The 22,639-nt window shown below is 44.5% G+C and overlaps 1 protein-coding gene across 3 annotated transcripts in view; it reads right to left on the bottom strand.

Annotated features, from left to right (window-relative positions):
• The window catches only part of MARCHF10 (membrane associated ring-CH-type finger 10), a 77,227-nt gene extending 71,188 nt beyond the window's left edge, over positions 1-6,039 (bottom strand). The window contains exons 1-2 of one of the 3 annotated variants that reach the window (XM_045182240.3): positions 5,957-6,039; positions 678-784 (exon numbers count right to left, since the gene is read on the bottom strand). In XM_045182240.3, coding sequence (XP_045038175.2) covers positions 678-767 — 90 coding nt within the window. In that variant the 5' untranslated portion in view covers positions 768-784; positions 5,957-6,039. Of the gene's footprint in view, positions 1-677; positions 785-880; positions 1,118-2,888; positions 2,938-5,956 lie in introns of those variants that run through there. The other 2 variants (XM_045182241.3, XM_045182242.2) reach the window with 2 other exon arrangements.
• Positions 6,040-22,639: the final 16,600 nt, after the last annotated feature.

Here is a 22,639-nt window from a genome sequence, read left to right as displayed (position 1 = left end):
AAGGAGTGCTTTTCAATCCTTAGGAGAGGCTGAGGTCATGCCTCCTGGGTGGATGAGGGTTGACCTCCGGGCCAGGGGCTGAATGACACTTCCTAAGTGCTCCCTGAATCCCACATCCCGTCTGGCAAGTTTGTTCTATGCTGGCTCTGGGTGATTGCATCAGGATTCCTCGGGCTCTCTGTCTGTTTTGTCTTTGCATGTAAACACTGTAACTAAGGTGATGAATAATTAGCTTATTGTAGAATGTGCTAACCCCCTTTCTTCTGGCAGGATGACAATGAAGGGCCAAGTCATTTTATAAATGGTAGGGCGACCCAGTTTAGCTCCATAATGTCTTTTTCCTTGATAGCTGGTTTATCACATTTAAACTCTGCTAGTCATTCGTTGACAAGCTTTGCGTGCCAAGTTCTGTGCTAATACTTTTCAAAGGTTGTCTCATTTTGCTTTCATGACAATATTATGAGGTGGGCACTATTATTATCCCCATTTTACAGACGAGGAAAGTGAGCCTCAGAGGTAGAGTGGTTTCTTCATGGTCCCCTGGCTTGTAAAGTGTTCGGTTTTAGATTTTAGGAAACTATCGCTGCTTATCATATACACGTACTGATTCGGTCTGCTGGGTTCTCTCCTAACACTGCAAGCAAAGGTGGAAGGTAAGTCCCGTTTCCTGTGCTTACCTGATATTCAGACTCCACTTTATGCTGCATGTCCCGCAGATACTGAGCATCACTGAGGAACTTCTGTCTGTCCCTTGCTTCATGCAACATGATTCTTAATCCCCGACCTGCATATAAAAGGAAAATAAACGCACTGTGATAGAACCCTTTGTTACTTTGCCATGTTTGGAACTAGTCAAATTGTATTTATTCTCTTTATCAACCTAATTTCCATTGTTTGAAAGACATGGATGCTCCTTTCAGACTGAAGAGGTTCTTTGTATGGGTGTGGATGCCCTTACAGTCCTCTTGTTTTGGGCATAAATAGTGCCGCCGTAGCTGGCTTCAGTGATCCTCTCCCGGTTAGACACAGGAGTTGGATTGATGGACACCTGATTCAGAAGCAGGTCTACAACATGACAACAAGAAAACCCAAGAACGTAGACAAATTATAAGTGACTGAAGTTATGAGGCCCTGGGAATTTAAATTCATTTATTCAACAATTATTGCACCCTTATCCCAACCCAGGCACTATGCTGGGCACTGGGGTATAGCAGTCAGCAAGATGAACATAGCCCCTGCGTTTGTGGTGCTTATGTTCTGGGGTGAGAAGACCGACCTTGAATGAGCGAGCCCTAATAGTGATCAATGCTATGGAGACGTATGGGGCTCTTTCAGAGAGTGTTATCGTGGAAGGGCATAAGCTGGTGTGGGACGCCAGGTTTCCCTTAGGAAATGACACTGGGTTTGCTAAGGAATGAGCCAGGCAAGTAGTGGGACAGAGAGGATCTTGGACAGAGAGGACAGCAGATGCAGAAGCTTGAGGGCAGGAAGGGACTGGTGTGGATGAGAAACAGGAGGGCCAGTGCAGGTGGAGCAGAGAGACAAGGGAGAACAGCACCGAAGGTCTGGAGAGGGGGTGGGCAGGGGCCAACTCATGCGGGTGGGGCCATGAAGTTCAGGGTTTGAAGAGCCATAGTAATACACTGGAATGCTCTATCTGGGGAGTAGATGATTACCTTTGCATTTTTAAAAGATCCCTCCAGCCTTTGTATGGAGAATAGATGGAGGAGGGGAATATGGGGTAAAAATAGAAGTAGAAAGACCATTGGGGACATATTACAGTAATCTGGATGAGGTGAGATGGTGATCGGACTTTGGGTGGCAAAAGTAGAGATGAGGAGCAGGAAGAAGTGGGTGAGGAGGGGAAGGAGGAGGAGGAAGAGGAGATCACAGCTACTATTTACTGAATCTCTGGAGGTTATAAGCACTTACACATATTAACTCATTCAGATCTTCATGGCCATGCTAGGAGGCAGGCACGATATCTCTATTTTTGCAGATGAGGAAACTGAGGCACAAAGGGATTCAGTAACTTGCTTAAGTTTACAGAGCTACTAAGTGGAAGAGTTGGGATTTGAATCCCGAGAGTCTCACTGCAGTGCCCACATTCTTACCCATGAGGGAGTCAGGGACGCTCAGGAGAGGAAGTCATGAGGACTCAGTGATGACAGGGTGGGCCTGGAGAGGGACGTGTGGAGGAAGCTGCCCAGGTCACTGGCTCGAGCTGCCAGCAGTTGGTGCCGACACTCCCTTCAGAAACAGAGGAGGAAGGAGGAACAGGTTTGGGAGAAAGTAATTTGGAGTTCCCTGTCTGAGGTACGGCAAATGGAGATGTCAGGTAAGTAGATGTAGGTGCCCTGGAGCTGACCAGAGGCAAAGATTTGGGCTTTGCTGGCATTTTGGGGAACAACTGACGTTGAAGGCAGAGTGGGCCTTGGAAAGAGGAGGGCCCAGGACAAAACTCCGAGGAACACTACATTTAAGAACAGGGAGTCAAAGAGAAATCCGGCAAAGAGACCAGAGAGGTAGGAGGAGAACCAAGTGGGCGCATTTCATAGGTGCCGAGAAGAGAGCTTTTCAAGAAGGAGGTTATTAATAACATTGCTGAGAGCATTTAGTGCCGGGACGGGGCTGAAGGCAGGTTGCCATGGGCTGTGTAAACGAGAGGTAAGGAAGTAGAGACAGTGCTTCCAAGAAGTGTGGCTCTGCTTGGTGAGGCCTCCGTTTATGACAAAGTATTTAAGTTCACAAAGTTATGAAGTGGCTCTATTAATAAGAAGTCTGCTAGATGGATGTTAACTAGATATTATGGCAATTTTGCAATATATACACATGTTGAATCATTACGTTGTACACCTGAAACTAATATGTTACATGTCAATTAATACCTCCGTAAAACAAATGAGTCTGCTGGACTTCATCTGTAAGGTCATCAAAGTTTCCACTCTACTTCTGCTTATCGTCCAGTGAAGGTCTTCCCTTTATTTCTCCGAGTATTTCGTAGCGGCTACCACGTGACAGGTGCTTTCTAGGCTCCGCGGAAACAGCAGGGTAAGACAGACAACACTGCTGCCCCAGATGTTCACATTCTGCCTTTTACTCTTCTGGTTTTTCAGGGGCAGAGACATTGGTGGAATCAGCTCGCCCCTGACTCACGGTGACCCTGTGCCTGATCTGGTTGCTGTGAACTCTCTCTAGCTTTGACTTCTCGCCCCCTTCCACAGGGATGATCAGGTTGGCCCCCCGTGGACTATTTTGTCTTGAGCGTGGAAAATCAGTCTTTGAGAGTCAGAATCCAAAACTGGTAGCTCCCTAATCTATACACAAAACCTCCATCTCTGAGCATTTGAATAGTCACTGATGAGGTTACATTTTAAGAGATCACTTTTAACTTTTCATATGAATTTGTATCTGCACAAAATGAAGCTCCTACCCTTTCCAGGAAATGATGGTGTTAAAACAGACAGAAAGGTGAACCTCTGATGCTACGTTGGAAAGAGAAGCCTGTCTGAATACCAATCAGGCAGAGAACATAAGATTCATAAAGAAAATATGTTAATGGTCATGAAAGGAGCACAACCTGGCATCCACCTGGATATCTTTTGGTTAAAAAGTGAATGTAGAAAAGCTAGCTAATCTATCCTGCCTTAATGCGGTGTTATTTTAAGGAGGCTTCTAAGTCAAGAGCCATGAAATAACTGTTTAAATTGGTAGGAAATAACACTATTTGAATTACTTGCTAGGTTACCGCTGACTTCACAATCACTTACCAAATAAAGGTCTTTAAAATTGCCTACAAAAGTCTCTTTTCCCTCCCGTAAACTCTCTGTTGCTGTACTTTACCATAAAAATGAGCATTTAGAAGTATCATGATGCCACATGTGATTTCTTGTTTAAATACATCAATACTTCGTGAGATTAAACAAATACTCCAGGCACCGGGAAACATTGTTAGAGGTAGATCGAGAAGGTGGTCGATTACCAGCATTCTGGCAAACATTCTCCGAGTTTCGGAAGTGTCCCTTGAACTTCATACTGTACTTGAACTTGAACTTCTGCAGGTTTAAAAAAACTGACTAGGATGAACAAGAAACAGAAATAACTGTATGGAAATAAATCCACATGAGATAATGCTTAATTCGTGGGTCTCAGCTTTGTGGGCCTACTCAAGCAGATGGCCATTTGAAGCCAAACTTTTTTCCTCAGCAAACGCAGAAGCGGGGAGAATGATGATAAAATGTGGGCAAGCCACATATTTCTGAAATGGCTTCCTGTGTTCACTTGTTTCTCACCTTTGACCTGCTTTATCATTTTAAATCCACTCATGGTCGTGCCCGCTTCTGTTTTAAGTCTCTGGTGATAACACAGCAGGCCAAATTTGTGCTTTGGAGATCAACAAGAGAAACCATTTTAAACTGGGAGTGAAAAGAAAAGGCAAAGGGAGTAGGAGGCACATGGGAAAGCAAGAGTGAATGATCCTTCTTGGCCTCAAAATTCTACGTATCTGTGAAATTTCAATGAGGAATATTGTAAGAACTTGGCGACGTGCTCATTCCTCTATAGTGTAAATTTCCAGTGAATTCAAACCCAATTTCCCTGACCAAGGAGAACAGAATCTGATAGCAGCAATGTTTCTCAGTTCGCTAAAAAATCATATCTAGTCTGTAATCTACGTCTATGCTTCCTGTTCTGTGACCACATTTGTCAGAATTGACTCGAAGGGATTTATTTTTAATAATAAACAAGCAAGCTATTTTACTGTTTTCTTACTATGTTCTCATAGTAGAAATACTACTAAAGTGAACATTTATTGGTTCAGCAATAAGAAAAATGTAAATTTAAGCCCCTCTCTAAGCTGAAGTTTCCTTTGAAACAAAATCTAAATGGCTATATTAGTACCTGACAATCCAGTGTATAAAGTCCCCCTAAGATGTACAAACTGCCAGTTATAAAAGCAGTCACCGGGATGTAAATATCGCATAGGGAATATATTCAATAACATTTTAATAACTATGTATAGTATCAGATGGGTACTAGACTTATCAGGGTGATCATTTCGTAAGTTATATAAACGTCTCATCGCTGTGCTGTACATCTGAAACTAATATAATGGTGTATGTCAACTTTAATTGAAAAATAAAAAGAAATTATTCTTAAAAATTCCAGTTGGGTTCCTAGGAGGATTCAAGACACCGTATTCATCCTTTTACACAATTAACTTGTAATGACACATATATCGCAAGATGTTTAAATTTTAGCTTTAAAAACCGTACGGCGTTTAAAAATCTTATTAAAATGTCTTGAGTATAAGCGACAAAGTTGAATGAATGATTCGGGCCTAATTTGCCTCTCACTCTGATGCTGAGAGAGTACTGTGACTGAAAAGAGAGAGGAGGAACTGAGAGAGGCGGGGGGGGGGGGGGGGGGGGGGGGGGGGCCAGGGTATGATCAGACCTTTCCAGTCGGTTTGGCTTAGGAAATCACGGCTGGAGGGCGGGCCGGGGGCTTCTTGGGCGTGGGGCGCCTTGGGGACACCTCATTCTACCGCGAAACTGAGAGAGAGGGGCGGGTGCACTCTGACCATCAAGCCCAGAAGGGAAAGACTCAGTGCGATCAGGAAACTTCAGTGGGTGGGCGGTGATGTCGCAGGCTTGCCCAGCAGTTTGGTCTTCCCAACAACGATAATATCAACAATTTTGCACTCGGAGGCCTCTCCCGGACCGCAGACCAGGGCAGTCTGCGGACACGTAGTGTAGAGGCGGGCGGCTGAAAGCACGTAAATAAATGATCGCCGAGTTCCCCGAACCTGTCTTTCTGAGCCAGAAAAAACGGGCGCTGCGCCAGCAGGAGGGAGCGGCTAGACGCCCGGCTTCAGGCCTGCTTTCCCTCCGCATCCGGTCAGTCCCCTTCTCCCCGCCCCCACCTCCGCAGAAGACCCAGGCGCTGGGGCGGTTACCTTGTGCTCAGTCCTTTCTCCCCGCAGAGGGGCTGGGGGCCGAGGGGCGGGACAGGCGGGCGGGTCCCGGTGGAGGAGCCGCCCATCAATCGCAAGGGGGCGGTCCCTGTGGTTCTCTTCCTCCTCCTCCTCCTCCTCTCTCTTCTCCCCTCCTACTACTGGCCCCTCTTCCTCCCCCTCCTCCTCCCCGCGGCTTTGCTTGGCAGCCGGCCTTTCCAGGGGTGGAGGCGGTGGGGGTGGCTCCCAGGCGTCCTTCCGTTTCCCTGGCAACCGGCCTTCTCCCTCCGCAGCTGGCGTGGGGGTAGGGCGGGGGCTGCAGCTCGAGAGCAGGGGCGTGGGTGCCCTCCGGTTGCCGTGGGAACGAGTGGGATGCTGTCGCGAAGGCAAAGCGCTGACGGCCGAGGGTGGAGACGAGCTGCAGGGAGGGGTGGGTTGGCTTTGTCTTGACGTCCAAACCCAAACGTGATACCGAGGCCTTCACTCCTACCCTGAATCAGTGCTGTGCTTGATAAAGAATGAGACCAGAAAATGAGAGGGAAATATTTTTAACTGAATAAAACAATGTTAACGGCAGTACGTGGGTACAGGGAAAGATAGTGCAGCCCTGGAGTCTGAGCCACGCAGGGGGTCGCTGAGAGGCCTGCTTCAACACAGAAAGGAAGACACGAATGCTCACGGGTGGTGGAGCGGGGAGTAGAGCCCAGTGACCTCGGGTTACCGCAAATATTGGCTGCCTTTCCCAGGGAAGGAGGTCCTTCCAGGGTTAGAGGAGTGCCCACAGAGCCTCGCCCTCTCTCTGCCAGGTTTATTTGTCTGAGATTTTCATAAGCGAAGATGATTCTTCCGTTTATTGTGCATATGGGGGTGGGGCAGAAGTAGGTTTACAGTTGCGAATACATGAAACACAGTTTATTCTTGTATTATTATTAATTATTGTATTACTTTCCATATGAACAACTGTAGACCTAATTTGCCACACACTGTATTTAGATACTCAATAACTTGGCAACTGATATCAAGTTAGTATGTTTTTGATTGGGTAAAGAATAAGAAAAAAGGAGAATCGAAATTCTTGGACCTTTCATCAGTGCCCAGAATCCCCTGGTATCTGTGGTTTGGGGGGTCTTCTCAGCAATCCCCCACACCCAGTTGGCAGCAGTGTCCTCAGCAGCATTGCACCCCTTTTTCTTTTCTTCTCACCAACGCTGGAGTTTGGGGCTCCATAACCTCATAACTGGATTCTTGTAAGGGCCTCCTAACCATACCCTGACCCCTGTCTTCCACACCCTATCCCTACCATTTACCCTATTCTGTAAGCAGCATAGGTCTCGTTGGTCCCCTGCTAAGAAGCTTTAAAAAATTCTTCTATCTCAGAGGTGAAGTCCAAACTCTTGACCATGGCCTTCCCTATGCCTTACCCCAGGGCTCGATTCTTCGTTTTCCTTTTTCAACACTTCTCCACTCATATTTCAGGCAGATGAGACTACGTGTAACACTCTGAGCATGCTTCCTGCCTTCACCCCAACTTCTGAGGTGTCCCCTGAGCCGAGCAGAATTCAGATAAAATGTACTTAGGTGAAGTCTTTGTTTTGGGCACTTTGTCACTCAACCTTCATTGGTCCACCAGCAGTCAGCACCTTTCCATTTCCAGGGGCCCAACCCAGGTTCAGTTCTCAGCTAGCTATCAAGTAAAGCATTAACTGATAATTGAAACATTAAGTGATAAATATTGTACTAACCTAAGACCTCTCCCCATGGTTTTTGCCTTTCAAAAGGAGATGCCTAAAAATGCAAAATCTGTAAGACACACCAATTGAAATTATAATAGTGAAATAATAGATAAAGCGCTTGTTCTGTTGGACCTAGGACCCCTCTTAAGTACAAAAATAATTATAACGATTAATGACTCACAGAGGAGGAAGTTGAAGCCCAGGTTAGGTAGTTGAAGAGAAGAGACATGCCCAAGGACACAGAGTAAGTGGCAGATCAGGGCTCAAAAGCAGGGCATCTCATTCCCAATTCCATGATGTTGCCTACAGCAAAAAAAAAAAAAAAGCACCTTGGTACATATTGGGCCCAGATTTTCCTCCTTCCGCTTCAAGATCTGTTAAAAATAATACTACCTACCTCAAAAGATTGCTATGAGGATTAAATGTGAGAGGGTTAAAAAAAGCATTTAACATCACACTTGGCATATAGTAAACCCTCAGTAATTGGTAGCTTTACTTTCTGAGGCATACTTTAAGATTTTGTTTAATGCACATAAGTGTAAACCATAAATATTAAAAAATGTTTAAATAACAAGGTTTGGAGATATCACTTTCACGGCTCAGTTTTAAACCCTTCTACATTTAAGTGTCTCCAAAAATTAAGTTCTTTGAAAAGAATCACATTGCCCTTGAAAGAGGGTGAGCGTGCCAGAGGTCAGCCTGTGCAAAGTGACTGAGCAACTCCAAGTTCAGTGTTTGGTGAGTCAGCTACCGCTTGATAAGCAAAGTGCTAAGGAAGGGAAATATTACAGTGAGGAAGAAACATAATTCCTGGTTGGGAAAGGATCTACTTTCTATGATTCTTTGTACAGTGTCTCTGGTAGATGATGAATACGTGAAGGCAATAAACTTAGACTTAATTAGATAGTGGATTCTAATGATTGAAATACTTGGTGTTTTCAAATAAGCTTCAAGAAGTACTTTAAGAGTTCTGTAAAGGTCCATTTTCAAGTATAGAATTTCAAAAGTAGACCCCGTATTAAAGTTCAGGAATAACATTTTGAGGGAAATATTGAATTCAATACAAAGAATAAGCTGTCCAGAGGGGTAGCTATGTAGCCTAAGGCTCCCAAGGCTTGTAAGACCTGGCTCTGCTACTCACTTGACCCAGAACAACCTCTGCTCTCTTTATCCACCTAATATTTCCTCTTCTTAAGAGAGAATCTAACTAGGTCACTTTGTCACTAGCTAATCAGAAGCTCTCCTGATGGGCATAGAGCTTCATGACGAGTGACCTCAGAAGCAGATGACCTCCCTCATAAACAACATTGTCGTTTTACCTTGAGCTTTGCCAAGACTAATGGGTTTCTGTTCTTACCAGTTGAGGCCAGTGTGGTGAGGTTGCCTTCCTTCAGGGCGCAAGGCTGGAGCCGTGGCTGTTTGCAGAAACAATCTCTATGAGTGACTTTCCTGAGAAGGGGACTGTGGGCATGTTAGTCCTTTAAAGCTTCATGGATTCGCCTCTGAAACCCCTTTGTGCAGGGGACTCATCTGATTAATTTTTAAAACTGGCTAATGGCTTATTGAACATGCCATGGGCCATTGTGACATTCTGCATTCATCCCGTAGCTATGTTTGGCCAGACTGTAAATATGCAACATGACAATCTCTTAACGTCACTCATTAAAAGTGGTCCTGAATCGATGTCATTAAGATGGCCAGAGAGCTAGGTAGGCTGTTACAAAATGAGCCCTCTGGACTATGTGTACATGTTTTTTCTTTTTTTAAAGATTTTATTTACTTTTAGAGAGAGGGCAAGGGAGGGAGAAAGAGAGGGAGAGAAACATTGATGTGTAAAGAGAAACATGTATTGGCCAACTGGGAACCCCTCCCGCAACCCAGGCACGCACCCCGACTGGGAACCGAACCGGTGACCTTTCAGTTCACAGGCCGGCACTCAATCTGCTGAGCCACACCAGCCAGGGTTATGTATACATTTTGATGGAAGTCATTGAAGACCCAGGATTGGATCCTTTGTAGGATTAAAAGCACCATTTTAGCTAATTCAGAGTTGAATGTTTTAGGAATTGACTCCTAGTAACTCAATTCAGCAGAGACTAAATGTTCTCCTCCTGACCAAGTTATTATTTTATCTCCAGGAATAAAACTGGCAGCTGATTAGCCCTGGTCACCTGTGCAAGGTACTTCCTCCTGGTGCAAAGAAAGGTATCCCCAGGAGATCAAATGAAAGATCAGGAGGTTTGGCGAATATTGAATTAGATCCAAGGGAATTGAGTGTTCTTAAGGGATATCCCTAGCAGGCTGCGGAGGATGTAAGGAGTAACCTTTCTTCCCTCTAGACATGTTGCCCTCTGGGTAACTGATTTGGATAATTCACCTCAAAGCTTTTGGAGACTTTTGCCATGTCTTTGTTTCACTTAACTGCCTTTTTGTGCAACTTCACAGGACCATTTCTCTTCCACTTAATGCTATTAATGGCATGTTTTGGAGTTGAGAAGAACTGGGTCAGAATCCCAGTGGTGGTCCTCACTGTACGGTCCTCACTGAACATCTTTTATCCCCCTTTGCGCCTCAACACCATCTTCAGCAGAGCCTCCTCATCTGATTCATTTTTTTTTTAAACTGGCAATGGCTTATTGAGTACGCCATGGGCTGTTGTGACATTCCTCATTCACCCCATAGCTATATTTGGCCAGACTGTAAATATGCAATATGACAATCTCTTAATGTCACTCTTTAAAAATGAGTATTAAGTTGATATAATTGAGATGGCCAGAGAGCTAGGTAGGCTGTTACAAAGTGAGTCTCAATGGAACAGCAAGTGTGAAGTCTCTGGCATTGTCCTTGGCATTGTACTTGACACGTAGTGGCTGCTCAACCAGTGGTAGCTATCATCACTACTTGTGGTATGGAGGTTTAATTCTCCTTGCTGAGGTCTGAGAACACCTCAAGAACATCAACCGTAGATTTATAAAACATCTCTAAAGGCCTGTAACCTCTTTAAAATCTTAATTTTATGTTACTAATAGCGTGGTGGTTAATGTTATATTGATGATTTTTTAAATCCTGAATTGCAGAGAATGACATTCTATGACCTCACCCCTAAACGTGAGGGTGTGTCTAGTCCGAGGCGTTCAGCCATCCATGAACTGCTTGAAATGTAGAAATGCCTGCTGGGCTTTCGTGGGTCAAATATTTGAGATCTGAGATCTCTTCTGGAATAAAATAGACTCTATTAGAGATTGGCAAGCTCCCCATAGTTAATATCTTTAAAAAGCATGTCCTTTGCAGGATCCCTTAGAATTTTCCTCATTTGGAATTATAGCTGGTCTGTTATGCTGTTTGACCAAGAGAAGGCAAATGGATAAATTTGGGGGTCCCACAGTGTTGAGATGCTTCTCAAAAGTTCAATCAGGCTTAGATTTCTTCGCCCGTTTTGGAAGCCTCAGACGTCTCAAACCCTGCATTATGGCAATTGATGCATCTGATGCCAGGTTGAATGTGATTATAAGAACTCTGAGGACATGAGGCATACCGCTTTTTGGAACTGCTGAGGAATTATTACCAAAGGAAAGAGTTTGACTTCTGTCCAGAAGGAGTATCTGATTTGTTTGGACTTTGGATAAACTCAAGCCCTACATGTTCGGCCAAGAGTTTAATCTGTGGGCTGATTACCAAGCTCTGAGCAAGACTCAGGCTTCAGAAAGCTATGACAACGTCAGGGGTCTCATGTGGCCATTCAGCATGTTTCTGGACAGATAAATACTCTGGCCAAACAAACAATAATGCTTCTCGTCAAGTGGGCAGGGGATCGTGAGTGCTGAGCAGCTCCTGGACGGTCAAGAAGCATTAGTTACTCCGTGATATTTCGTTTGGATAAAAGTGCTGTGCCTGCGAGGGAGGGAGGGGCAGGGGCAGCGCTGGTTTGCGGGGCCAGCAGCCTCCTTTCTAGTCACCCACTTCCCGGCCTTGCAGTCACGGAGCGTTCCCCCGTGGAGCGGGGATCCCTCTGGTGACTGTACCACACACAGGAGCAGTCATCCCTGACAGGTTTCCAGTGTTTTCCCTCTTTTCTCCCCATGGCTCTTTATTTTGTGATGCTCTTTTTCTGTTTTTCTAATTATAGGGAAGGAGCAGCAGATTAGTTCCTAACTCTAATTTCTTTCTTTTTTTTTTTTTTAACTCTTTGTGGCTTCTCGTTGCCTCTGCCCCACCCAAGGATAGCTGCTTACCTTCCCCTTACCTCTGGGGTGGCATTCTCGGGACATTCGGGTATTCTCAGGCAACAGGCACAGCTTGGATGATTAGGTGGGGACCAGGTGAGAAGTGGCAAGGGGGAGAGGGGACACTTGAAGCAAAGATGGGTTGTTGGGGACAGTGTCTAAAGCAGTGAGTCTGGAACATTCTACCCATTTACTGAACAAATATTTGGCTAGTTAGGTGCCAAGGGCAATTTACATGTAGGCAAATCAATAAATAGACACTGACAATTGATCATTAGTGCTAGGACACTAACAGGGTGCAGTGACAGAGAGTACCGGGGCTGGCAATGGAGGGGGTGGGAACCTATTCACGCCAAGTGGTCGAGGGTGGTCGAGGGTAGCCTCGCTAGGCGAGGCCTCAGGAGGAAGAAGAGCCAGTTCTCTGACAGTGGAGAAGGGGCACGGGTGGAGGAAATGGCATCGGCAAGGCCTGGAGGTGAGAGAGGGCGCAGGGGGCTCGGGGACTGAGAGGAAGCCGGTATGGCCAGAAGACTGTTGTGAGGAAAGGCTGGTGAGGTGTAAGACGTGGGGTTGCATTTTATTCTAAGTGCGATGGAAAGCCCTGGAGTGGTTGAAATGTGTGTGTGTGTGTGTGTGAAAGAGAGACAGACAGACAGACAGACAGACCATGTGGAGGCTCCTCACCAGAATGGGCAATTATGGCCTGGAGATCCCTATTCTAGCCTTTGAGGAAATGTCAAAATGTCATTCAAACATGTGTTTGTTCATTGATATGAGACAAGATGAGTAAAGAAGAATTATCAAAGATGTTTCTCCTAGCTTCTGGACCCTGACCTGACCAGATGGCCGGTCTTGGGTAGTCTGTCCTGATGCTTAGCTTCTAGTCTCTCCCTGCAGGGCATTTCCTCCTAATGTCCTTTCTGGTGCACTTCTGTCACACATGGAGTCTTGCTCCTTCCGCTCCCCTCTCTTTCTTCCTTTCTTGCCCTCCCCCCCCCTCCACTTTCCGCCTCCCCCCACACCCCACTTCATCCTGCTTCTCTCTCTGCCTTCCTCATTAAGCGTCAGCTACTTGCCAAACCACAGCTCTTGTATTTCAGTTTTCCTAAATAAATATCTTGGCTGGTCATTTTTATCATCGGTTCTCCCTTCTCGTTCCATGCTAGTCCCTTCTCTGCACCTCTTCCCCTCCCCTAGATGCTTCCCCAACAAGCCGAACCCCCTGGTGACTCGGTTTTGAAACTGCCAACAGGAAAAATCACTCCTGCTCTAGCCCCACAAGAAGAAGACATGAAGGAATTCACCTCGAGTGACATCACCCTGTGGCCCTCCGTCCCGTGGAAGGCAGTTCTTGAAAACCAGATGGAACAGAGGGTATCAGTGTGCAGCCTCCTTTCTGTGGCTCATGCGCCCTCTGAGTCAGGATAATGAGAGAACATTCTTAAAACATGACTTAACCACGCTCAGTCCTCAAACAAATTCCTGGATGTGTGTCGAATGTGCTCCACCAGCAAGCCTGAGCACAGACGAGCGTGGCGGGCTTGTTAGCACTCTTCTGGGAGTGCTTGCTGCCTTCTGAACCAGTTAGTGTGTATTAAATACGTTTTTAAAAACTACATATATATTTAAAAAAGGAAGCCAGTCAGCCTGCACGGCAAACACTCTGTGGGGCCTCTCAGGGCTGCATTTTCATAGTTTTGTGGTGACTGGGTCTCTGCCTTGGGGTCCTGGGGGCTCTGGACATTACACTTGACCAGGAAGAAGTTATAGACATTTCTTGTCAGACACGGAAAAAAAGAAACAGGATATTGTCCATTTCCAAAATCAGGCGGAGGTAGACAGTCACACGGGAGTGCAGTTTGTCCTTTGTTTCACACGTACCTGGAGGAGTGTGTGTGTGTGTGTGTGTGTTTAACACAGGCGGCTTATCTGAGTGCATTTTAAGAAATTAATTTAACTGAAAAATGATTAAATTACAAAGAGAGGAAAAAGCATTTGGTTGGCATCATATGGGGTCAGAGGCCATTGCTAATGCAATATTTCATCAATTGAATCATTGGTATTCTTGCATTGATGTGATTTAGCTTCTCAAATGGCTCTTATCATGGCAGGCTTGCACTGGGTACATTATACAGATGCATTGTAATCATTTCAGCGTGTTTACTTAAGTATTTTAAAAGCAATTAAGCAATCTAAATATATCCGTGTGTGTGTGTACACACGCATCCTCAGAGAGATTTTATAAATGTTCGGACAAGGGTTCTGAGGGAACACTAGGGCGAGTGTTAAATTTACACACTGTAGCGCCCTTCATGCATTTCAAAGAGCTCCATGCAGGCTAATGTTAAGCTTTCTTCATACCCATTGAATATACCATTATCTCCTTTAACACACTGAAGAGACCAGGGGACAAAGAGTCTCCCTGTGTTCCTCATCCAAGGCCACACAACTGCTGCTGGGACCTTGAGCTTTCCGAGTGACAGGCACTTACTTGCAGCATAGCGCAAGTGTGAAAAAGCGTGGTGGGTCAGTTCATTAAAAAATATAATAATCTGCTATTGTCGGGGTAGGGTTTCGGTGTGCTCTGCTTTTCATTTATTCTGTTGCAAAATAGAGCAGACAAGTCAGAATAATTGGTCTTCCTCATAGAAACCTACCGAGGTCCGGGGTAAAATGAGGACGCGTGTCCATGGGAAAGGCCAACGACATTTTGGCAACACATCAGTAGGTCTGTGTGCACGCAGGTGGCCGTGCCGTCAGGCCCTGCCCTGCCCTCCGCCTGTCCCCCATCATCTCCGTTTCAGACTGTTGTGCGCAGCGTTTGGAAATGCAGGCACGGTTGGATGCAGGGTTTGGAACTAGGTGCCATCAGAGGGATGACAGACTCTCCTGGTGCCCCCAGCGAGGCCCCCAAGGAGGCAGGGAGGTAGAGCCATGTGTTCAATCCTCAAACGTTTAGGTGGCAGTTAGGTGCTGTCCTAGCTTCTGGGGACTTGGAGAAATAAGACGCTTCTTCGTGCTTTTGGGGGAGGAAGGAAAGCAAACAGGTCATGGAAGAGGTAGGTGTGGGCCTGAGAGAGGGCGAGGGGGAATTCTCACGTTCTCACGGAGAGGAATGAAGTGCCTCCAAGTGTTGCTTGAGGCCCTACTCTGTGTTGCCTGCCAGTTCCCGCAGACGGAAGCCTTTCTCACAGGGCCAGGCGCTGGCTAGACTGGGTGACGTGGGCAGTTGGCTCTCCCAGCCTTCCTGACTCTGCCCTTTTCCTCCCTCCCACCCACATGTTTCTTTCCCTCCCTGTGTGGACAGGGTGCCTAACAGTCTTATCAAATTCTGCTTAGGGCAGCCACGAAGAGTCAATCAATATTTACTGAGTCGCACTGATCTGAAAAGTATGCACATGGAGGTATAAACGACTGATAAGGGGGGGCACCAGGAAGCATGTGTGTTTAAGAGGCCTCAAAGCCTTAGGCTGAAAGAGCTTCAGCCAGCTAAGGAGAGGAGCCTTTGCTTGGTGCGCCGGGTGCTGCTGCACCTCTGCATCAACATATTCTGGACAGCTGCCCGCTCTCGCGCTGGAAGCTGGCTCTATTGCCAGACATTCAGTCTTACTTGTTTTTCCCTCCCGGCCCTCTATTGTGACTGGGTGATAAGGCCGGGTGGGGGCCTGATAACTGCTAATCTGAGTCCTTTGGGCTGGAAATCCCACAGACTGCAGAAACAACTGCTCCGAAGCCTGGGAGACACCGGTGCTGAAAAACAGAGTTGGGCGAGTGGGACCTTGAGATGTTTTTAACACATTTTTTAAATGTATTGATGAGAGAGACAGAGAGAGAGAGAGAGAGAGAGAGAGAGAGAGAGAGAGAGAGAGAGATGGAAACACTGATCCGTTCCCTGTACTGCTGCGTTCACTGGTTCCTTCTTGTGTGTGCCCTGACTGGAGATCAAACCCGAAACCTTGGCGTGTAAGGATGACGCTCTAACCAACTGAGCTACCCAGCCAGGCCTGACATTTAAGTGTTGACCCCTCTAAATGCACTCACTAATTTGTGCATTCTTGACCATTTGTGTATCCCCTGCTTCGGGACAGAACTGGCTTGCGTGAGTGCATGAATGGGGACAGCTTGGTGAACAGGTAGCTAGATTAAAACTATAACCCTGCTGTTGGGTGGGAGGAAGGGAGAAATGGCCAGTAAGCTCCACACCATTTCCCTCGTAGTGTTCCCCTAGGATTCTCCCAAGGGCCATAGCGGGGTGCACAAAAGTCCTGTCGGCATAAAGTACTGCTCTGGATTGGTGTATCTTCATCCAGATGAGATTGTGTAGGCTCACTCAGTTCTATTAGGAATAGTCCCCTTGTAGGGGTTGGTGCAGCGAAGACTAGTAATTAAATTCATTTCAAACCCCAACTTAGTTAATTCTGATGAGTGGCCTTCTTTTAAACATTAGAAATTTCAATTAAAGTTTTAGAAAGCAGACACCTCTGAGTCGCCACTAATAGAAATCTAATGAGATCTACCTAAGTAATTTAAATGTTTCCAGTCATCATATTTAGAAGAGGAAAAAGAAATGGGTGAAATTATTTTTAATAATATATTTTATTAAATTCATTATAGTAGGACATTGTCATTTCAACGTGTGATTGATATAAAGTTATTAATGGGATATTTTACTTTTTTGGTACTAAGTATGCAAACTTCAGGGCGTCTCAGTCCGGGCTAGTCCAGTGCTGGAGCTCCTGCCCTGTGTGGCTGGCGGCTGCTTACCTTATGCTACTGAGAAGCTCTTGGTTGGTGTCTTTCAAATGGCAACAATTTAGGTACCTTCTCTGGATAAAAATATTTACAATGTGGGAATCAGAGCACCTTGGACAAGCGATGCCTGAATGTGGTTGTGGAGAGTGAATTTTAGGTAGCGGGTGATGAAATTTGGGCTTCTAGTCTAGGCCTCTTTTCGTGACTTAATAAAAACAGAAAGCTAGGACCACACCTAACATCTCTCTCACTCCCTCTCTCTCTACCTGTAAGCTTTCTGATCATAACCTGTTAGGTAAGTCTAAGTCTTCTAGATACATAATCTTGAGTTTTATAGGCTCACAAAATGTTGCTCTAACACCATCAGGCTTATTTTGCCCTGGACCCTGTGAAGCTGAGGCAAGTGGGCGTCAGTACCAGAAGGAAAAGTGGTATAAAAAAGGACTGCCTTGATTTCCTTAGAAATTGTATTCATTTTCTCTGTCCATATTCTGATATATCATAAATTTTTATAATGAAATTGAAAGTAAAGGACATTACAGTTCATAAGATCTAGTTTAACTTTTTAAAATTCTTTTGGAACATATAACAATTCAGGCTATTAGTAACATTGCCGTAGAATAGACGGCCGTAAGGAAAATGCTTTCATTTACTGTGAAATGAAATGGAAGTTTCCACTGTAGTACTGGGGCAGCCTCCAAGCCAATGAAATGATAATGCAACAATCAGAATTGCTCTTATGCACATTCTTTGTTTCAAGAAGGAAGTACCCTGGATAAGTATACAATGTCACATTGAAAGCCCTTGATTGCTATTTTTTTAGGTTCTTTATATAAATTATATTTTATTCTTATAGTTGCCCTGATTTTTCCCCATTTCCCCCCCTCCACCAAGTATCTCCTATTCCCTCAGGCAATCCCCACACATTGTTCATGTCCATGGGTCATGCACATACGTTCTTTGGCTCCTCCATTTCCTATACTGTACTTTACATCCTCATGGCTATTCTGTAACTACCTGTTTGTACTTCTTAATCCCCTCACCTCTTCACCCATTCCCCCACAACCCCCTGCCATCTGGCAACCATCAAAACGTTCTCTGTAACCATGATTCTGTCTCTGTTCTTTTTGTTTGCTTAGTTTGTTTTTTAGATTTAATTGTTGATAGATATGTATTTTTTGCCATTTTATTGTTCATAGTTATGATCTTCTTTTGTTAAATAAGCCCCTTCAACATTCATATAATAATGGTTTGGTGATGATGAAGTCCTTTAGTTTTTTTCTTGTCTGGGAAGCTCTTTATCCTGCCATTTGCTGTTAAATGACAGCTCTGCTGGGTAGAGGAATCTTGGCTGTAGGTCCCTGCTTTTCATGACTTTGAATATTTCTTGTCAATCCCTTCTTGCCTGAAAGTTTCTTTTGAGAAATCAGCTGATAGTCTTATGGGAACTCCCCTGTAGATAACTAACTTCTTTTCTCTTTCTGCTTTTTAGATTCTTTCTTTATCTTTAACCTTTGTCATTTTAATTCTGATGTGTGTTGGAGTGGGTCTCTTTGCATCCATTGTTTGGGACTCTCTGTGCTTCCTGGACTTGCTAGTCTATTTCCTTCATGAACTTAGGCAAGTGTTCTTTCATTATTTTTAAAAACACATTTCCAATTTCCTGCTCTTTCTTTTCCCTTTCTGGCACCCCTATGATGTGAATGTTGGACCTCTTGAAGTTGTCCCAGATACTATTTATACTATTCTCATTGTTTTGGATTCTTTTTTCTTCTTTTTGTTCTGATTGGTTGTTTTTCTCTTCCTTATGTTCCAAATCATTGATTTGATTCTTGGCTTCATCATTCTACTGTTGTTTCCCTGTAAATTGTTCTTCATTTCAATTAGTGTATCCTTGGTTCCTGACTGGATCTCTTTTATACTTCTGAGGTCCTCACTAAGTTCCTTGAACATCCTTATAATCAGTATTTTGAATTCTTCATCTAAGAGATTGCTTATCCCCATTTTTTTAAATTCTTTTTCTGGAGTTTTGATCTATTCTTTCATTTGGGCCATGTTTTTTGTCTCCTGGTTTTGGCAGGCTCCCTGTGTTTGTTTCTACATATTAGGTAGAGCAGCTTTGACTCTGTGTCTTGGTAACGTGGCCTAATGTAGTAGGTGTTCTGTAGGGTCCAGTGGCACAGCCTCCCCTATCACCCAAGGTAGGTATTCAAGGTGTGCCCTTTGTGTGGGCTGAGTACATTTTGTAGTTGAGCCTTGCTTGCTATTGGCAGATCAATGGGAGGGATTTATCCAGGCAAGTCAGCTGCAAGGATTGGTTGTGACCACTTACTACTAACTTCTACCCTCCATGGAGGATCGGCAGTGTAGGGGCAGGGTGGTGGTCCTCTGATGTGATCTGTAGTTGTCCCCTGGGTGTGCAGGCTCTGGGATTTCCCAGGTGGTACAGGCCAAGGTCAGCCCCCTCCCGTGTCCTGCCTGGGGCCACCCTGTCTGAGCTATAAAGCAATCTGAGATGTCTGCTACTTGTGCAGGGCTCGGATATTTCCAGACAAAACCAAGCTGTGAATCCAGGCTGGCTGCTGCAAGTACTGGGCCTGGGGCTCACTGAGGCCAGCTGTTGCTTGTTTGAGAGGATTTAGGAAGTTGTGAAGCATGATCCAAGATCACCCATTCATGCAGAAAAGCAGCTTGGGTGGGCCCCTGAGTTGGGTGGGGCAGAGTCTCTGGGAATCTCCAGGGTAAGGCAAACAGTGTTAGCCAAATTGATTCAGTCTCAGATATGGCACCAGCCCACCAGCTCTGTGGCTCTGCTGGGAGAGGGTTAATAAAAGGGACAATGACCTTTGCTCACCTTGATGCCAGACATTTCGGTTTTCCCCAACATGCCACTGGTGCCTTTCAAGCTACTACCCCAGTGCTGGAGCTCAGAGGGAGTGAGTCTGAGTAGGTGAGTCCATGTGTGGGTTATTTAACAGGAACTGCTTCAGGCTCCAGCAGTTTCTTCCACTGACTCAATCCCCACTGGTTTTTGCAGCTAGAAGTTGTGGGAACTTATCTTCCGGGTGCTGGAACCCTGGGCTGTGGGGCCTGTTGTGGGGATGGGACTCCTTGCTCCCAAGATATCCCTCCTGAATTTTTATCCACCGCACAGAGGTGAGGGACCAGCTCGTTCCACCTCTGCGCCCCTCCTACCAGTCTGGATGGATGTGGTTTCCTTAGTTCCATAATTGTCAGACTCCCATTCAACTCAATTTGTGACATCTTTGAGTGATGGTTGTTCTATATTTTAGTTGTAGTTTTGATGTGGTTGTGTGGAGAGGTGAGCCCTGTCTGCCTGTGCCACCATCTTGACTAGCAGTCAGCCCTTGATTTCATTACTTGCAATTTTATTTGCCAATAATGAACTACCAGAAATGCAAATTAAGAAAACAGTTGCATTCACAGTTGCTTCAAAAATAATAAAATATCTAGAAACAAATTTAACCAAGGATGTAAAAGACCTGTACTCAGAAAATTATAAGACACTGAAGAAATTGATGAAGATAAAAATAGGTGGAAGCACATACTATATTCATAAATAGGAAGAATTAACATTATTAAAATGTCCATACCACCCAAAGCAATCTATAGATTCAATGCAATTCCTATCAAGATATCAATGATGTATTTCACAGAAATAGAACAAATATTTCAAAAATTTGTGTGGAACCATAAAAAACCTCAAATAGAAACAGTGATCTTGAGAAAGGAGAAAAAAGTTGGAGGAATCACGTTACCTAATACCAAACTATACTATAAGGCCACAGTGATCAAAACAGCATGGTACTGGCATAAAAACAGACACATAAATCAATGGAACAGAGAAGAGAGCTCAGAAATAAACCCACAACTTCATAGTAATTAATATTCAACAGAGAAAGCAAGCACATACAATGGGCTAAAGACAGTTTATTCAATAAATGGTGTTGGGAAAATTGCACAGATACATGAAGAAAAATGAAACTAGACCTCCTTCTTACACCACACACAAGAATAAATTCAAAATGGATTAAAGACTTAAATGTTAGACCCCAAATCATAAGAATCCTAGAAGGAAACAGGCCGTAAAATCTTGGATATTGCTCATAGAAATATTTTTTCTGATATACGACAAGGTCTGTCCAGAAACATCCAGCCATGTAATATGAAAAACAGAGACATTTATTGAAGCAGATACAAGAAACATTGTACATAGGACAATGATGCCTCAGTCTCCTTTAAAGTTATGACCTTCTGGAGGAAATCTGGTTCATTGGTAGAAGTTTGAATCAAGTCGTTAGCAACTGCAGCACGATGTTCCTTCTGCTCTGGTAGCAGAAGCCGTGGAGTGAATTTTGCCATGACACATTTTATGCCAACATCCTGCATCAAAATCTCAGACACAGTAGTTTTTGGAATCCCCAGATCAGTTTCTAGTTCTCACACTGTCAGTCACTGATCTTTGTTGATTGCAGCCCGGACTCATTCAACATTCTCAGGTGTTCTGCTTGTTGCAGGCCTTCCAGAACATGGGTCACTTACAACAGATTCTTGATCACCTTTGAAGCATTTGTGCCACACATTTTTTTTTGCACTGCACTCATTTCATCATCCCTGAGAGCCTTCTGAGTCATCTGAATAGTTTCCACGGAGGAATCTTCAAACTTAACACAAAACTTGATGCAGATCCGTTGCTACTCGCTCAGTCATTTTGAATGCAATGGCCACACAGTACACATGCTCACTCAACAACGTCTGCTGCCCCCACTGACTAGTTCAGTGAAGTCGTCATTGTTCACGCATGTGCATTCCAGTCTACTCTCCTTGGCTGCCAGGTTACATCGATGTCACTCATTTTATTAACAATTGCTGGACTTTTTCCAAACAAACTTCGTATCTCCTCAGGCAAAGGTAACAGAAGAAAAAAAATAAACAAATGGGACTGCATCAAACTAAAAAGTTTTTGCACAGCAAAGGAAAGCATCAATAAAATAAAAAGACAACCCACTGAATGGGAGAACATATTCGCCAATACATCTGATACGGGGTTAATACCCACATTTTATAAAGAACTTATAAAACTCAACACCAAAAGAACAAACAATCCAATTAAAAAATGGGCAAAGGACCTAAATAGACACTTCTCCAAAGAGAACATTCAGATGGTCAATAGACGTATGAAAAGGTGCTCAACATCATTAATCATCAGAGAAATGCAAATTAAAACCACAACGAGATATCACTTCACACCTGTCAGAATGGCTCTCATCAATAAATCAACAAACAACAAGTGCTGATGAGGTTGTGGAGAAAAGGGAACCCTTCTGCACTGTTGGTGGGAGTGCAGACTGGTGCAGCCACTGCGGAAAGCAGTATGGAGTTCCCTCAAAAAATTAAAAATGGAACTGCCTTATGACCCAGTAATTCCATTTCTGGGAATTTATCTGAAGCAACCTGAGACATTAATTTGAAGGAATATAAGCACACCTATGTTTATTGCAGCATTATTTACAATAGCAAGATTTGGAAGCAGCCCAAGTTCCATCAGTAAACGAGTGGGTAAAACAATGGTGGTACATTTACACAATGGAATACTAGTCAGCTGTAAAAAATAGAAAATTTTACCCTTTGTGACAACATGGATGGACCTGGAGAACATTATGCTAAGTGAAGTAAGCCAGTCAGAGGAAGACAAATACATGATTTCACTCATAGGTGGAATCTAATGAACAAACTAAACTAACAAGCAAAATGGAGACCAGTTCATAGAGAGCAGGATGACAGAGGGGGGCAGTGGAAGGTGGAGGGATCGAACAAAAAAGATGAAGGACTCAGGGGCATGGACAACAGAGTGGTGATTGTAGGGAGGGGAGGAGATGGGTAGAGGTCAAAGAAGGTACAAGGGGGATAAATGGTAATGGAAAAAATACAATAAAAAGAAAAAAAAATCCCTTGAT

Source organism: Desmodus rotundus, chromosome 9 (genome assembly GCF_022682495.2).
Source record: "Desmodus rotundus isolate HL8 chromosome 9, HLdesRot8A.1, whole genome shotgun sequence".
In the NCBI taxonomy this organism is placed as follows: Eukaryota; Metazoa; Chordata; class Mammalia; order Chiroptera; family Phyllostomidae; genus Desmodus; species Desmodus rotundus.
Note: the sequence above shows the minus strand (reverse complement) of the source record. Positions and strands in the feature narration are given on the sequence as shown.